This window comes from Trachurus japonicus, chromosome 20 (genome assembly GCF_045865225.1).
Source record: "Trachurus japonicus isolate A0001 chromosome 20, Traja_1.0".
Taxonomy (NCBI): domain Eukaryota; kingdom Metazoa; phylum Chordata; class Actinopteri; order Carangiformes; family Carangidae; genus Trachurus; species Trachurus japonicus.
Genome location: NC_140926.1, coordinates 22131101 through 22148836, shown reverse-complemented (window position 1 = coordinate 22148836; position 17736 = coordinate 22131101). Strand labels below are relative to the sequence as shown.

The 17736-nt window shown below is 37.9% G+C and overlaps 3 protein-coding genes across 4 annotated transcripts; all 3 read right to left on the bottom strand.

The window, feature by feature from the left end:
- Nucleotides 1-384: 384 nt before the first annotated feature.
- Nucleotides 385-3460, bottom strand: LOC146966884 (ADP-ribosyl cyclase/cyclic ADP-ribose hydrolase 1-like). Its single transcript, XM_085763589.1, has 8 exons — nt 3256-3460; nt 2891-3017; nt 2640-2775; nt 2290-2372; nt 1895-1968; nt 1433-1510; nt 1058-1144; nt 385-967 (listed from the first exon to the last, which is right to left on the bottom strand). Exons 1-8 carry the CDS (start codon nt 3396-3398, stop codon nt 907-909), a joined length of 789 nt encoding a protein of 262 aa, XP_085619715.1. The 5' UTR covers nt 3399-3460; the 3' UTR covers nt 385-906.
- A 628-nt stretch (nt 3461-4088) lies between these two features.
- Nucleotides 4089-10913, bottom strand: LOC146966883 (ADP-ribosyl cyclase/cyclic ADP-ribose hydrolase 1-like). Its single transcript, XM_085763473.1, has 8 exons — nt 10631-10913; nt 9455-9581; nt 9220-9355; nt 8542-8624; nt 6153-6226; nt 4839-4925; nt 4644-4727; nt 4089-4513 (listed from the first exon to the last, which is right to left on the bottom strand). The coding sequence occupies exons 1-8, from the start codon at nt 10807-10809 to the stop codon at nt 4456-4458; spliced, it is 828 nt and encodes a 275-aa protein (XP_085619599.1). The 5' UTR covers nt 10810-10913; the 3' UTR covers nt 4089-4455.
- A 1226-nt stretch (nt 10914-12139) lies between these two features.
- On the bottom strand, nt 12140-16917 carry LOC146966882 (ADP-ribosyl cyclase/cyclic ADP-ribose hydrolase 1-like). Of its 2 annotated transcripts, XM_085763132.1 has the most exons (10): nt 16750-16917; nt 15994-16117; nt 15746-15869; nt 14824-14950; nt 14588-14723; nt 13893-13975; nt 13667-13740; nt 13465-13557; nt 12545-12631; nt 12140-12325 (listed from the first exon to the last, which is right to left on the bottom strand). In XM_085763132.1, exons 2-10 carry the CDS (start codon nt 16103-16105, stop codon nt 12226-12228), a joined length of 936 nt encoding a protein of 311 aa, XP_085619258.1. In that variant the 5' UTR covers nt 16106-16117; nt 16750-16917; the 3' UTR covers nt 12140-12225. The 2 variants fall into 2 exon arrangements, with proteins under 2 accessions (XP_085619258.1, XP_085619259.1); XM_085763133.1 differs by lacking the exon at nt 16750-16917 and having other exon boundaries at nt 15994-16036.
- Nucleotides 16918-17736: the final 819 nt, after the last annotated feature.

The following is a 17736-nucleotide window of genomic DNA, read 5'->3' as shown; positions in this document are numbered from 1 at the left end:
GCCCAGTTCAAAGGTTATAAATGCATGACATCAACACATTGTAAAAGTTAATTATTACTAGATACTATTATGTTACTATGATACTGTTGTGTTGTGAAATGAGGCTCTCTAATGTCGCTGTTTAATTCTACAACAGAGCCAAAGCAGTGACAAACATCATTATCACTATCATTAATTTATTATAGGCATTTATCATCATATTATAAACTATTCATTATAATTTCAGTCATTCTTCTTCAGTCAGCCCCCTGTATTAATATTATTATGTATTATTATATGTATTCTATGTATTATGTATGTAAATTGGGGAATCATTTCATACTTTCTTTGGTCATGAAATTTCCTCGTCGAAAATCAAATCAAACCAAAGACGAAACTTAATATTTTATTATTCATAAACAAACACCTTTTAGGTTTTTTCTCCATTCATTCCTGGAAAAGAAACACCACCTCTCACATGAGTCTGACACACAACTGCAAAATCTGTTCTGTGCATCATGAAAGGTGTTACTTGAACATCTTTTCTCAATCTTTCAATCTTAAAGAAACATACAGAAATTTTACAATGGATTTTAATGTTTCAATATATATATTTTTTAAAGATTTTCAAGACGTGAAGAAGAAACAAAGCCAGTCAAACAGTCATTGTTCTATACATCCATAAACATGAGAGGATGTGAACACGAAACAACAAAATGACACTTGAAAATGACAATTGTGATGTTATGGGTCAAAGTCGATCATGAGTCATGTTTATACAGAAGATTCATGTTTGACATTTTAATCATTCATTCATTCATTTCTTTATTTCAGACCCAAGGGCATCCATATCGCAATAAAAGCACCATAAAATAAAAACATAAGAGTAAAAAAAAAAAAAAAAATCTGATATGACATTCAGGCCCTTTAAAACAAACAGGCTCCACAGGGCTTACTGGTACCAGCGATGCATTTCTCGATATTATGCCTAAAATGAAAGACAACATGGCTATGAGGAACAAAGTGATAAGTGATGGTACATATGGCTGTCTCCTCCCTCTCAGACAGTTTTACTTACCCAGATATTTCCTTGCAGTTATATCCAATCCCCTTAGCGTTTAGTTTTGTCCTTAATGTCTGTAAAGTTGAAGAATTACACTTTGACCTAAGAATAAGAAATACATTGGATAAAAAGCTTTAGTTTTTGACTTGTCTAGTTTGTGTCTAGTTTGTCTTCCTCTATACCAACATCTGACCCAATATGCACAGACAATGGACAATTACTACACATGAAATTTACGGCTTCATTTTAAGGCTGTAAACCCAAATGTATTCATAAATAATATCCTGCTTTCTTGAAAGAATGATATATTTGGTATAAATAATTACAGATCATCAATGTGATCCAGTCATTTCCTTTTTTTTTTTTACAACAAGAAAATGTTGAACTTACTCGTCTCCATCGATTAGAACTACATTCAGGCGCGTCACAGACAAGCTTCTTAGATTCTCTATTTCAAGTGCAAATATGCTACAAAGTAAATAGAAGATGAAAAAGAAAAAAAAGACTTTTGAATGGGGACTCAAACACTTACAGATTTAATAGATGTCTCATTCATTACAGGAGGAGGGTTAGGGGGATGAAAATGTGTTTTCACCAAATCATTTTGAGTTACTTAATGTGGATATCACTACACATCACTATTACAATTTGGTTGTAGATGAAATCCCTACAATCAACCTTGAAATATATAGAGGTGGGAGGGATATATACTGTATAGAGGTGTGTTCATGTTGCTTTTTACTTGACCAAATTATAAAGGAAGTGCAGATACATGTGTGAGGTCAAACTGACTGAGTACACAGAAGCTGCACTTCTGTTGCCCTCAAACACTGCTGGATGTTTAGTGCTCACCTGTTGGGGTTAAAAGGGTCTTCTTTGGATCCATTTAACATTGCTGTGATTTCCCCACAGGCGTAGCTTGCAAACTACAGATAGAAAGAACTGATGTAAAGACAAGTAGCTACACTGTACAGAAGCTGAGAGGCAGGTTAATTAGCTACTGTAAGCTTGTCTACTCAATATAAATGAGTTTGTTAATGAGAGAGATGTGCTAAGCCAGAAGCCAGGAAGCAGACAGCAACTTCTAGTGCTGCAAATATCAATACTACTCATCAATCAGCATTATAGGATTTCAATCAAGGCCTATATGATGTCTTTATTCATTGTCAGATCAGTTCTCATGAGAAAAGGAGTAACTATTGTTGCTAAGGAGCATTAATGAGGCTGATCTCTTGTTGGGCACTTACTTGAACTGAGACTCTTTTCCAGAACGAGTAATAAGGATTGTCCTTACACTCATCATCGTACTTTGGGCAGTTTGTGAATGTTTCTAGAATAATAAACACACAACACAATTAAATGTTAATTATCATTTTAATGTAGGTGGAAGGATCTTGCTTTGGAGAGTTGATGACATAAAACTGAACAGACACCTCAGAGTGACACATTCACAGTGTGACACTCTGACAGACAAGAATCAGTGCACAGTGACCAGAATAACACTGTACATCATCTATGGATTTGTCTTGTGGCTATTGCTTGTATTTATGGCACTATGGACCATATTGAAAGGTGTTGTGCTTTTAAAAGGTCTTACCTTTGCTGTTTACCTTTCCACACCAGCTCTCATCATCCAGGATAAACCCCAACAGAGTTTTATCGAGGCTGAAACAACCTGGATTATTTGTGGTGTACGTGTCGACGAAAGGCTTTGTGCCGCTCCAGAGGGTCGTCTAACCCCCCGAAAAAACAATTCATATCACATTGTTGAATTCACTTTCATTCACAGAGAACTTTGCTTTCATCAGATAATTTGCAATAATTTGTGAAGTGATGTGTGATGTTTACTTGGTTGCATGGATGATCTAAGTTATACATGTCTATCAGTGGGTCATAGGCCTCCATAGGAACTTCACATTGATTCCTCCCAACATAGGCTTGTTGGAAGACATTTAGCAGATGTTGACAGTAGTCCCTGAAAGGTGAATGAACAGTGCTTATGGTCTGAGATGTGATTTGACCTTGTTGCAGTAGGCTACAGGTGCAGTGTGACATCCTTCCCATTCATTGAAACACAGGCTACTGTTATCGTCCACAGTTTGTCAAGTACACGCTCTAAAATAGTCAGTTCACTTGCTGTCAAATTATTTTTACAGGGTAAAATTACATAATGTCAAATCTGAACAGGTCGGAGAATATGTAAATGTACTTACTTGTGGCCTTCCCCCTTGAATTTCTCACATTTACGCATGAAATTTGCTCTGAACTCCTCCTCCCGAGGCCACAGTAAGACCCCAATAATAATGCAAACCACTGCAGCAATGACCACGCAGACCACAACACAAATCTTTTTCATTTTTTTCCACAATTTAAAAATTTCAAGTGCCTGAGGAAATTGAGAGGAGACTCTCACACTCACCGTGATTGGAGCTTATTGCTCCTTAAATGGAGCTCTGTTCAAAGATCATGAATGCAGTGATCAAAACATGGTAGAAGTTAATTATTAATAGAGCTACTGTTTACTGTGTTGTGAAATTAAGCTCTCTGTCAAATTCTAAATCCAGCATCTTTTGAAGACTGAGTCAAAGCAGTGACAAACATATCAGTATCACTAATTTATTATAGGCATTATTTATCATATAATCAACCTTTGTTATGGTATTGCATTGATTTTAGATTCTTTTTTTGGCCTTTTTGCCTTTAATTGATAGGATAGGTACCTGCTCAACCCAGTGAGCTATACAGCTCAGATATACTGTACAGCACCCCAGATTTTAGTATTCTAGCCCTGTCAAGGACTAAAGGTATCACATGACTCAATCTAGAATGATTGTGTAAGATAGGTGTAAGCAGAATAGTTCTGCTTTTTGAAAAACATCTGCAAACTTTTTTTATATTATTAAGTCTGTCAATATTAAGTCAAGAACAATGAATCCACATATACAGTACAATATGGAAATAATATAGAATAAAGCACTTGAAATAAAAAAAAGACATGTATCATGTTTTCATTATTCCATATTACAGTAAGTCCAAAGATGAAGTCACACCCTCATACTGTTTTACTTTAATTAAAAAATATTGTAAACTCTGATTACACCAGGAAGTAGTTAGATTGTCATTTGCACATTGTACTTAGTGGAAACACTGGTGCTTTTCTTTACAGTTTATGACACTTAACCCTTAACTTTTCTACATGTACAAAGCTTCCCCATCACAGTACAGACCTTTTCACTACAAAATACAAAGGCATTTAAAAAAGGCACATTCACAGTAAGTCAAACTGGCCCACAGGTATGAAAAAAATGTACATCTACAAAACAGACAAATAAAGCACATTCGGTGATTCCCAAAGAGATGAAAACTTTTTTTTTTTTTTTTGACAAATATTCAGCTGATTGTTGCTGACGTTTTCACCAACAGGCTCCACAGGGTTTCTCTGGATTGTTGCTGCACTCCTCGATTTGAGAGCTACAAACAGACACAGTGACAAGTCAACAAACTGTGATAAAAGAGATAACATCAATCACACACACACACACACACACACACACACACACACACACACACACACACACACACACACACACACTGTACTTACTCAGCCACCTCCTTGCAGTTATATTTAATTCCTTCCTGCAGCTCTTTCTGTAAATCTTTCAAAGATGCATTTGTGCAGTTTGTACTGTGGAGACAAAATGCACCAAGAAATTCAATAAATATGATTTTTGGTTCAGTTTTCTCAATGTGAGTGCAAGTTCAAATTTAACAACAAAGGCAAAACTCTTAATCTTACACATAGTTATTCTGTGTGACCAGCACAACGTTCAGGCTCCTCATCCTGGTGGTGTTGAAGTTCTTAACTTCGATGATTGCAAAAATACTGACAGCAAGAGTAAAAGAGCACAATTCAGAGAGATAAAAGCAGCAAAACAGCAGAAAGGCTTTAAAATAAAGACATCATACTCTTCAGATTCACCCGTCTAGCTACAGTAGGAGGCAAATAAACCAAGGAATTACAAAAGATGACAAAGAAAAACATGGATAGTGGTGATATTTGAGATTCTTTTGGACAGAGACAACCATTCTCTAACTTACGGAGAATACATTTCAAATGAAATATGATGAAATATTGCTCATACTTTTTCAGCATAATTAAATTAATTGTAGGCAGATATGTAATCAGCAGGAACCACCCAAAAACTATTGCTGTAAGCGGTGTATGCACACACACCCTTAGTCTGGCTTTAGCCCCTTCTCAAGTCCTGGAAAGACCGACTCTGATCTGCTTCAACCAGCATCCTTGCAGACTTCCCAAGCAATCAGCTACTTTACATAAATCATCCTATCATAAACTATTCATTATCATTTCAGTCAGTCCTATGAGAATGTGCTCCTCTATTAATAATTGACCAAATTAAGCATTAAGCCTTTGGATTGTTTGTCTACATAGATCTGGCAACCAGATTTTATATTTACTAGATGATTAATCAAACAAAATACTGTGCAGATTGACTGATAGTGAAACATAAGCATCAGTCGCAGAGTACATGAGAGTAGTTGTGAAGCCGTCCAGCAGGTGGCAGGAACGGCAAGAGCACAGCTTCACTGTTTTGATTTACAGCAGAGGCAAAGAAAGTGACAGAAACCTCATTTATCAAGCCTGGAGTACATTTTGCTGCTGAAAGTCTGCTAACAAAGGAGATAAGGGATAAACAACAGAGAACAAGCACCCAAAAGTATAGTATAGATAGTTTTTTTTTTTTTTTTTAAGTTATACAGAGAAAGATCACAGTGTTTTCCCTGCTGGTAATGTAAAAAATAACAATAATATTTAAGTGCAAATAGTCAGCAGTTAAATTATTAGATTTGAGATTATTTTATTAGCACATTAATTGCCGTTGTGTACCAAATTATATCACAAATATGAAACAGGAAGTGGTCTTGACTTGAGATCAATATATTGTTGCTTTATCCACATTTCTTGACATCTCCGTTGTTCTGCTATTGCCATGGTGTTGCGTGAACACGGGAGAAGATGAATGTCTTCTCTCAGCGGTCTCACTAAAGTCATAAAATTGTCAACAGGGGAAGTGTTAGAGCTGCTTACCTCGTGGGGCTGAACGGTGTGGTGATGGATCCGTTTAGCATTGCTGTGACATCGCCGCAGGCAGCCTCCGCAAACTACACACAGGAGAAGCATGTTCAAGAAAAATGCACCCCACACTTAGCCCTGGAAACATATTTCATCAAGCTAGGAAAAGTATTTGACGAATAACGTATACACAGTATGTACTTCACTGCTACATTTATGAAACTTTTTTTTCTTTGGGAATTTCTTAGGAAATGGTCAAAACATGCTTTTTCTTAACAGAGCATATTTGAGAATCAAATAGTTTGACAGCAACTCTCCAGAGACGCCACTGGCTTACAGCTAAAACCATAAATCAGTTTTATGAGCAGCAGCCTTGGACAATACTATAACTATAGTGCCTACACTTCATTTAGCAGTAGGAATAAGATGTTACACACCACACTTTGTATCATATCAAACACTAATTAGATCAAATTTGACAAAACTATGACTAATATGTTTGCTATCCGACCGTAAACAAACATCATTTACACCCATTTTTGGCATCAATGGCCACAACTCAATTTTGCTGTCATTAGATACCGCCTCTAATTATTACATAATAGAATGATACTTCGACACTATTACACCAAATCATACTTTAATTAAAAACCAAACAGGTCATAGGTGACATTAGCTGGTCTAATGTAGAAATAAAATACAAAGTCATATTAGCTCCAAAATATACCACAGTTTATCAATTGTTTGTTGCTCATTAGCATACAATTGTACTGTAAATATAATAAGGGCATGACTACATCTGTTTACTGTCCAATAAAGAATTAATTATTCATAGTTTTTTCAAATTTTAAAACAAGTATGTTTTATTGAGTCTTATAAGAATGTGTTAATGCCCATTCCTTTGTGATTAACACATGGTCTGTTATAACCCATAGTTTGAAGTTGAAATATTTATCAGTCTATTTATTTGGTTAGTAATTACACACCTACTTTGATGGGAAGGATGTTTTATAATATGTATTAATGTTTTATATGTTCTACTGTATGTCTTCTGTCTGTGACTTGTTATTTGTATGACTGTCTGGCTGACTGATATGGGACATTCAAGGGACATTCAATAAAGATGATGATGATGAATTTTACGATGTCACACCGAAATCTGTGACCTGTCAGACTTTGTGACCACAGAGGCGCTGTTGTGCATTTTCAGCCATGCATTTCACTGACAGTGAGCCAGAGGACGAGTGTGTACTACTCCAGTTTGCTAATTCAGCCCTGGTGGACGATGTCAGCTGTCTGAGGAATGAGCTGATGATGGCCTGAAGAGGTAGAAGTATAGTATAGCAGACACCCATTCCCACTAATTGTTATTTTTTCTATCTATAGATTGGGTCTCGTATTTCACGTAGCCTACAGACATCTCTGTAATTTTTTCTATGTATTATGTGTCGTGGTTGTATTTTTGCATTTCTTTGTTTTTTCAATGGCACCGCATTATGTGGGTGTCCATTAGATTTCTAATGTAATATACATTTTTTGTATTATTGTTGTTGCATTCATTGTTACACTTTGATGGGGTTAATTATCCTATTTATACTGTTGTTGTCTTGGCTCGACACAGTTGCGGATGGACACGCCCCCCTCGAGTCCCACTATCTATTTACTGTATCCCTCATTAGTGTTTTGTGTCACCATACCCTGAGGAAGACCTGTATGAGGTCGAAACGTCGGTCCTTTTTAATAAATTACATTTTTCTACATCGAGGCTATGAGTTGAGCGACTGCTTTTTTCCTCTTTCACTGAAGAGGTAGAAGTACCATCAGTCAGTCAGAGTCAGGATTACAGGGCTGGTGTCACACCAACAAAAGGCACTAAAACCATTTTTAGATTTTAGATTTAGAGCTCACTGCACTGTAGCCTGCTACATAAATATTTTTGGACATTATAAAAGTATGTTTTTCATTTCTTGTCCTTCCTTTTATATGGAACCTGTAGGCGTCGTGCAAGATTTTGACATCATGTCTTGCTGCACTTGTGAGGTAACACCTGTGTGTATTGAAAACAAGGTTTGGATCTGCCTCACATCAACTGTTGAGCTGCTGCGCTTTGCAAAAAGATGCCAGCAGAAGCTTAAGTGAATCCGAGGGCTCCTCTGACTGTGTGGGTTGCTGCTGCTCGCTCAGGAGAGAGCTGCACAATGTGGCTCCATGGAGACCAACACAAAGCCTCATTGATGAAGAACCAGGCAGAGTGACCTTTTTCTTCCCCCCTCCATCATAATCACTGATACACAGGAGAGATTTGCAACACCTCATGTTCTACATATGTTCTATTTTAACTGCAGCTTGATCCTTGTCATTTTTCTTTTCTTTGCAAACACATGAATTTCTATTGAAAACTTACAGCAGCTGAAGCTCGGTTCCAAAAGGAGCGAACCGGGTTGTTTTCGCATTGGATCCAACCTGGGCAGCCGGTTGTGAATGTTTCTAAAGCAACAACAAGTCCACACACACACACAAACACACACAAACACACACAGAGATTTATTGCCACTTAAGTGAATCTGAGAGGAGTTTGCTTTGGCGAGACGCTGGCATTAAACACAACAGAAATCTCAACATAGTGACAAAGAAACTGAAAACAAATATTAAAAGTGCATGATTAAAGGTCAAGTGTGTATTGATGGCTACCTGATGAATAAATTGCGTGGGTAGGGGAAGTATACCTTCACAATGGTCAGGATGAAAAAAAATGAGGTGGGGCATGTTAAACAGGGTTGAGTTACAGGAGAGAACCACAATATGGCCCCAAATCATGTGTGCTCTCATTGTCTCATAATATCTTATTTCTCATTCACTATCAGTTTGAACCACAATGCAAATATGTATTTGAGCTACAGTTATGAAGTTATAAAATGTTAATTCCCTTGGTTTCATGTTAGAACACTGGGTCATTTGCCTTAATGAGGAATATTGTTTGATATAAAATGGTACAACTATAGTAAAATGACTCATGCTATACTCTTTCTTTTGTGCCCTTTGTCAGTTTTATAATGTGAAGTAAACTGAACACATCTCTTACCACTGCTGCCCTCCTTTCCACACCAGGTCAGACCATCCAGGACAGATCCCAGCAGCGTGTCCTCCAGGGTGACAAAACAATCTCTCTTGTCAGTGAAAGCGTGGGCCACATCCTTTGTTTTGCTCCAGAACATCATCTAAAAACACAACAAACAGCAGTTCATATCACAATGTTAAACAGATTATCGGTATTTTTCATTCTGAAAGATGCCAGGTATGGACGGATTAATGTTTACTCTGTTGCATTGTGGTTTGAAAGCAGCTGCAGCGATGAGCGGGTCATAGGCTTTCATGGGAACTTCACAAGGGTCCTTTCCTACATAGGCCTGTTCAAATGCATCCCATATCTTTTTGCAGTCATATCTGGAAAGTAAGTGACAGTTCTGTTTAGTCTCAGCATTGTGGATCAAGTGTGGGAACAAGAAAAACATCCTCATCTACCATGTTCTATTACACTGCACAGTAATGATCTTGTGTTTGGTACAACTTACACTAATAGAAGATTTCACACTTGCCTTAAAAGTAAAGAAATTCTTTCAGGTAAGAGCACAGTATCAAGGTTTAGATGTAACAGAAACAGTATGCCCAGTCCATATTACAGTATCTCTATGTATAAATTTGTCACAATAGATAATGCAGAAAAGAGACCTACGCCTCATTCTGATGCTGAAGTCCAGCACCAGATATAGTGTGCGCCTATATAATGTGGCTCTTTGCAGTACCAGCGTAAAAGATTTGGCTCTTAGACCCTGGCTGGTTGGCCACCCCTGCACTACATAGTATACAAAGTTCATATTTCCATTCAATATTATCTTTATTATAATGAATAATACAGAAAAATATGACTTTGGTGTGTAATGGTAATACAGTGAACACCAAATAACACCAACATTCACTACCCTGCAGACCTGCTGACAACGCAGGTGAATTAATCATTGACTACAGTGACAATAATTCTCTGGACCTTTGGTTCATATATGAAGTTGTCACTGTAGTGCTATAGATCTGTTTTGGAGAATTGTTGACAGGATGTAGTGTGCGGTGCTGTTGAGGTGTGTTTAATGCCACAGAAATATTCCTGTGTGTGTTTAACATTCTTTCAGTGATAGTGTTGGGTTGACAAGATAACATCATCAACATCTATCGGTTTTCTTGAACGCAACACAACTCAACACATCTTCCAAAGTGATAATATAGTTTCAACAAAAACTCAACATATTATGCTGATTCAGTGCATGACTGCAGCAGTATAGTTTAGCTCGGTGTAGACTATCCACTGCAACATATAGCCTATTTAAATTGGCTGCACATGCTCCATTGTTTTCATTTCATATCACTCCACACCCCACCTTTACATATGATAGGCTACTCTACATATAGGCTATACTTTCAAAATAAAATAGGCTACTTACTCTTTAAATTTCTCACACCTGGCGATAAAAGTTTCCTTTAGTTGGTCTGTATTGTGACGGAGGGTCAGCCCCAACACAACAGCGACTACAACAATAATAACTAGGACAAGTATGACAGTGAGAATGACACAGCGTCTCCTCCGTCTCTTCTCAGGAGCTCGGTATCCTTCCTGCTCCATTTAAAAGTCCTCAGTCCGAAACTCCGCTTCAACTCTCCCGGACGTTTCCAAGTTGCTGTGGAAGCTTGTTGACACTGAACGTTGCTCGGCTCGCGCGTCTATTTATGGCTATACGTGCGCGTGCGCAGGCACGTGAAGGGGTCTCTGTGGAGGTGCTGAGGTCCTCGCGAACAGTTCCAGTACTATAAAGTTACAACGGGTCACAGTTTAAAAACAAAAACAAAAAAACAACAACTTAAAATTCTATTTTTTAAATTTTTTCAAATTCATTTAGATTTAATCTTTAATTTACTATTTTGAATTAGGTGCAACACTTTAATTCAAACAGAGGTATCTTACGTTTTAGTATAGGGGTTACTAAAATGAAATAAATTAATATATAAGTAGGGATACAAAAATGAGTATGCTCCACTCTCTGCACTTTTTTGTATCTTTAGAATGAAATGATTCTCAGTGGCAACTACGCCTGGCGCTACATTTTACAACCTGTGGAGCAAGTGTAAACAGGTTCAGAACCCTTTCTTCTCTTTGGCTTCAGTCATGTAAGTCTGTTCACAATACACAGAAAGTAAATGTCATAGTAGGTGACTGACATTCTTGGAGGTAATTGCTTTTTAGTTGTGAAAATGCAGGGCTGACATGTTGAGATATGCCCCAGACCTTTTACCACAAACAGGAAGCTTAAAATCAAATGATAAGCATTCCAGGGAAGAGGTTATCAATCTGTTTGCCAGATGAAAGTAGAGTACTAGACAAACATTTAATTGAATGGATACCTCCTTGATAATCTTGTATTGCATGTGTGTGATATTTGCATCTCATATATTTGCAGGTTCAAATGAAATTCTTGTGGATTTGATAAGACCTATTGTAATATTTTAATCAAAGTAAATAGTTTAGATGCACACGCAGTTGAGTGTGCTACAGCCTGAAAACAACACAGTGAAGCAGCACAGTAAAACAAAAAAAAGAAGAGAGACAGAGTGAGAGAGAGAGAGAAAAACTAAAACTAAATCATACATGTTTCTAACTATGATGTTATACAAGATTAAATTACATGAGACATTTACAGTAGGGTCTGCAATGATTTCTTTATGGCCTCAGGCAAAGAGACGGGTGTGTCAAGCAGGGCTGGATGAACCTGCTATTAGGCCCCAAAACTGAACTGCTGGGCCACACTTAACCAAGCCAAACAAATGATGTGCATAGTTTTTCTGTCTTTGAGTATCTCTTCACTGCTATTCTATTACCTCATTTGCTTATAGGTTCAGTAGAAAGTAATGAAAACACTGCTTTGCAGCCGGGGGTATTACCAGCAGTCCTTCCTTTTGTTTCAGATTGTTTCTTTATTAAAATCTTATTTATTTACACTGGGTGTAAAATAACAATATCAGACATGTTGAACATGTGGATGAGTCATTTGGATGTGAGGCTCTTTCTGTGCAACAGGCTGTTTGCACATGTCTGGCAGGACGGCTGTTTGGGGTCCTGGATACACTGAAGGATCATCAAGGTCCTGTTAAACAAACATAGTTGATATTACTCCAGAGTAGTTCCATCAGGAAGTTCACTACAAACGCCACCATCAATATTCTCATCCTATCTGTCCACCTGTTGGTCAAGTTAGAAATGTTTTTCAGTAAGACGTCAAGAGATGGATGGTCCTCCTAATATAAGAACAAGAGCATCAGATCACGATTTCTCCCTAAACATGTCATTGTTGGACGTCACCTACTGCTCATTGTCTGTGCAGGTCCAGCGGAAACCTCTGGACTGGAGGATTTGGATCAGGTCTACAATGGATCCGTGACTACATGATTCACTGTACAGGTGAAAAACAACAAGTTCGAACACAAACTGTGAACATGAGTTCTTTTTATGGAGACAGCTTTGTGGTAACTCACCGAGGGATTTTTCACAACCTGGCAACAGGAATGTTCACATTAAAGGGATAGTAGCATTTTTTTTTAAAGCTGGGTTGTATGATCTACAAATAGCCCTTAAGTACTTTAATTGCAGTAGAAGACTCTCTGCACTCCTCCTGTTAGCAACGCCAGGCCATAGCCCTGCCCAGAGATTTACAACATAGTGTTGTGAATACACAGTTCCATTGTTCGCTATAATATAATTTTTTCCAGCCCCTCAAAGTGCAGGAAAAACGCAGTTTTTATTTGGACCTAACCAACTGCTGATCGGCGGGCGTTAACCCTGAGCGGAGGGATACTTGAGTTGGTTAGGTCCAAATAAAAATTGTGTTTTTCCTGCACTTTGAAGGGCTGGAAAAAATTATATTATAGCGAACAATGGAACTGTGTATTTTTTTTTTGGTAAAACCTCTTTTAGGCCGCGAAAATAGGCCGTTTCTTTGGGTCTGTTCACAACACTGTATGTTGTAAATCTCTGGGCAGGGCTATTATGGGCTGGCGTTGCTAACGGGAGGAGTGCAGAGAGTCTTCTACTGCAATTAAAGTACTTAGGGGCTATTTGTAGATCATACAACCCCACTTTTAAAAAATGCTACTATCCCTTTAATGAATAGCTTATAACTTATCTATCCAGTGGTAATAGAAATCAATAATCATTTATTCATCATTCACTTGAATAGTATTGGTTATAGCTGTGAGGTACAGTACTAGGAAATGTATTTATCCTCACATATATGGTCCGTCTAGATTGGTCACCACCTTAATGTTGACATAATTCACCCTTTGTGGATTCAGGCTGTCCAGTTCAACACTCCCAAACATGCTGTGAGATTAAATTTAAAAAAAGAGATGATTTTATTACTCACTCCACAAACACTTACGCAACATATTTGCTCCATTCATTCAGAATTTTAATCTTATTTTACATTTACCTTCTCCTATTGAAGGCGTTGACAATAGATCCATTCAGTAACACAGTGATGTTGCCACATGCCATTTCTGCAAACTAACAAACAAACGAGGAAATTCACAAGGGAGGAACATTCCACTTCTGGTTTTGGAACAGTATGTTGCATGCAAACGATGAATGGAAATGAACACAGATAGTAAGGTGGGCAGGGGTGAATGATTGTCCTGCAGTTTGCACATTAAACTCACATTTTGAGAGGCTTGCCTCCACAGGGAATACACCGGGTGGTTTCTGCACGCTGACCACTCCGGACAGGAGCTGAAATCAAAACCTGTGTATCAAATTCACAGCTATCGGTTAAAAGTGACACAGAGATACCAAAAAAAATTGTGTTTGGGTGATTGTATCATAGGATAACATGCAGTTTAATCTCGCTTCACTACGACTACGACAATGATGAAAAATTTGAAAGGCCAAATAAAACACTGGGAGCACAGCTGCGGCTTCCTGAGGGATGATGTTTTCCTTGTAGTACCGCTGCTATTGAGGGAAATTTACCATAAGAATACATAAATAACAGCAAAATACATAGGATTGAATAGGCCCCCTTAACACCCACTGGCCTGTTAGTTGTGGTGCTTCTAATGCATGCTGGGTTTTAGGAGGTTAAATCAAGGAATTACACAACTGAACTTGCTTTCTTCATAAGAGTTTGATCACTATGAAGTTGAAGCCAACAGCTGGTTAGCTTAGCTTAGCATAAAGACTGAAAACAAGGTCAAACAGCTAGCCTGGCTCAGACTTAGTGTAACAGTATCCACCATTTGTTTGGTTTTGAATCTTTTGTAAAAACCTACAAATAAAGTTACAGAAAAAGTTATATTATATGTTCCAAATTTGCAGTTTAGGACCCTTCAAAGTGGTCACAATACATGTGTTTTACCAGTGTCTTCGTCTTGTCCACACCAGATAAGGTCATTAAACATGAAGCCGACCAGTGTGTCTTCCAGTGTCCAGAAGTTACGAACAACAGCTGCATAGCTGTGCATCAGAGTCCTGGTTTTACTCCAGAAGAGAAACTAAGCAGGAGGAAGGGAAACAAATGTCAAACACTTAATAAGGTATCAATTAAAAATCAATATCTCATGTCTAATTTCAAAATTGGAATCTCTTACTCACCCTATCACACGGCCATGTTTGTGGCATTGCATAAAACATAGGATGATAATTCTCCACCGTCACGTTACAAGAAGACTGACGCACAACCGCCTCCTCAAACTCCCTCCAGATCTCCTCACAGTCATACCTACACATTCAGATAAAACGTTTTATGTCATGTCTTACACTATTTATGCGTTTTTAAAAACTCTAATATTCCAAATATAGACCACAATATCTTTGGATTTTGGACTACAGAATATTTATAGATAGGCTACCTCAGAGAAAGTGGGATGTGTAATTAAAAAAAAAAAAATCTGACATGTTACACCAGCGTTTAATTAATTAATTGGGAAAATATTCAGTAATAACATTAAGATGCAATCCTAAAAACTGGATGTATGCAGGGCGAGAGTCATATAGCCATCAAAGTCCTTATATTTCTGGGTTGAAGGCCTAAAGGAAACAAATGAGGATTTTCTGTATTTGAAAACGCAGACACCTGTGACACAACAAAAGTCATAAAATGTATTATAATATATGTGAAATATGATGTGAAGTCTTTCCGAAATAAACTATATGCAAATACTGCTGGTTATAGCTCAAGTTATGTAAAAATAAGTTACAAAATCCCATGAAATAAAACATCTTTTCAACTTGTTCTTTATAAAGAAGCACATGAAAGAAAAATCTGAGTCAACATCACATCAAAGCAAATGTTACAGCCTGTCATGTGCACTTCAACACTGGCCTGATAATGAGCTGCTGGTTCCAGTCCAAATTCTTTTGCTTTGGACATTAGCAGGGAAATCATGTCTTTCAAATCTTCGAAGTCACTGGTGTTAAAGTCAAAGTCAGACTGTGAAGTCTCATCTAAGGCCGTCAAACTTGCACGACTGGTAAACGTTGTGACATGAGAAAGAATCGCTGCACTGCACTTTACCTTAGACTGGGGTCAACTAGAGTGATGTAATTGTAACACCTTCCAACCACAATGTGTTTGATGTTGGGGGTTGTCCCGAGCTGTGCTTTCAATTGACTGGGGCAGAGCAGCAGCATAATAAACCCTTTGAAACGGACACAAAGGCACAATAGAGAAGTCATTATCTTTCACATTTGGGAGGAGAATATCAAAAGAAAGATAAAGAAAGATCAGAAAAAAATTCAAGGATGTCAGGAGGAATTACTTACATATCATCACGTTGATCATTACAAAGGCTGCAGATGTTTTAGAGGAAGTGAATGTTGTGAGACCCCGGACCACGCAATCGCTCCTCAATGAAGATGCAAGATGTTTGTACATGCTTTAATCTTTCTTAGAGTTGATCACCAAAAAAACAAACAGAAAAAGACATATAAATGTCATGAATTTGACTCCAAGCCAGCAGGTACTTTCCAGGGTGTGTCCAAGGTGTGTGTGTGTGTGTTTTCAACTGAGACCAAAATCCTGCCAAACTTGGCATTCCTTTAAACACCTCCAACAGAGTAGGTTGTAAATACCTACAGAGAAACCAACAACGGGGGTAGACATTTGTTGAGTAACACATCTGTTGGATTGTGTTATTGTCTGAGAAAGTTAGAAGGGCTTGTAGGTAATGAAGTAACCAGAGTCATAAAGTGGGACTGCAATCTCTGTTTTTGGGGTATTACTCTGAACTGCTATCTGCTGTGTAGTTCTGTGTTCTGTTGCCTTCTCTAGAATAAACTTGGGTGCATGCTACCACTCCAGTGTTGTTCTTTGACTCACCACCGGCAAAATCAAGATTTCTGCGACAACCAAAAAGGTCATGGCTGAGTTTCAGAGAATGCCAAAACCTCTGGCATTTAAAGGAGATTTGCAGCACATGCACAAATTCTTCACATTACGGCACATGCAATTGTTAAATGTTAAGTGACACATGCTCAGTCTGTAATTGTCTTAACTTATAACAAAAAGTAAAAGCTCACCTATCCACTTGCAAAAGGTTATAGTGCAACAAATATCTCCATGGCTGTGGTGTGAAATGTTTTCTGCCCAGAACTTGAGTCCTGTTGTGGTGTGATGTGATGTGGACTCTCCTCGCGAGGCTAATGGTTGACATGACGGAGAGAGGCCGATCTTCATAGGTTGACGAGCAGAGCTCCTCACCAACCCGCAGAGAATTTCTTAAAGGACAGATGAGATGTTTTCCCCTGCCTCCTGCTGCAGCTAATAGATCCACATGACTCCAATAAGGAAGCCCTTATCCACACAGAGGAGGTGCTGTTCCCTGAGACATAGCGCCATGAGCTGGGGGAAGAAATCTAAATCGATGCTTGGACACTGTCCATTATGACAATGTCTTAAAATGAGCTTCCAGTAATATTCTGAGGACAGAAGATGTCATTTAAATGATCAGGAATTGACAATACCTGTATAAACTGATACTGGCAATCAAAATATGAATAGATCAAAACAATAGTTATCTATACAAAATATTATTTCTTCTATCTACTGTTTTTCACTGGTCCTCAATTTGTTGGTTAATCATTGTAATAACTACAACTACCACACGGTGTTGCTAAACTGCATTTTGGGTGAAGACATGCAGCATGGATGTTAAAGAAGCACCAGCAACATCACGGAGTAACACAATTGAATTGCAACATCAAAGTCAGTTATTTCTCACAGCTCAATGCAATACTGAAATAATCTGAAACCACTGGACTGGCCACTGGTTGGGCAACAAATTTTTCTTTCCTTCTTGCTTACATGTTTAACTTTAGTCTTTTTATTACTCTGACATTACTCTAGTCTACATTTGTCAAAAATACCTCAACAAATAAAGGATGGATTGCCACGTGATTCCTAGAGACAAAACATCCTGAGCTTGGATACATTGCGCTTGTCCTATACTTGCAAAAAAAAACAAATACACCATCCAGTACACATCAGTGTGTTAACATGCTAATCAG

Bases quoted from the DNA above. Each gene is read 5' to 3' on its own strand.
- LOC146966884 (XM_085763589.1), bottom strand. From the start codon at position 3,398: ATGAAAAAGATTTGTGTTGTGGTCTGCGTGGTCATTGCTGCAGTGGTT. The intron at 3,018-3,255 runs GTAAGTACATTT...TTCACCTTTCAG, and splicing joins TTCAAGGGGGAAGGCCACAA to GGACTACTGTCAACATCTGC. The intron at 968-1,057 runs GTAAGTAAAACT...CTTTCATTTTAG, and splicing joins AACTGCAAGGAAATATCTGG to GCATAATATCGAGAAATGCA.
- LOC146966883 (XM_085763473.1), bottom strand. From the start codon at position 10,809: ATGGAGCAGGAAGGATACCGAGCTCCTGAGAAGAGACGGAGGAGACGC. The intron at 9,582-10,630 runs GTAAGTAGCCTA...CTTACTTTCCAG, and splicing joins AGGTGTGAGAAATTTAAAGA to ATATGACTGCAAAAAGATAT. The intron at 4,926-6,152 runs GTAAGCAGCTCT...TCTTGCTGTCAG, and splicing joins ACACCGTTCAGCCCCACGAG to TATTTTTGCAATCATCGAAG.
- LOC146966882 (XM_085763132.1), bottom strand. From the start codon at position 16,105: ATGTACAAACATCTTGCATCTTCATTGAGGAGCGATTGCGTGGTCCGG. The intron at 14,724-14,823 runs GTGAGTAAGAGA...CCTCCTGCTTAG, and splicing joins AAACATGGCCGTGTGATAGG to TTTCTCTTCTGGAGTAAAAC. The intron at 13,741-13,892 runs GTGAGTTTAATG...TTTGTTTGTTAG, and splicing joins GGAGGCAAGCCTCTCAAAAT to TTTGCAGAAATGGCATGTGG.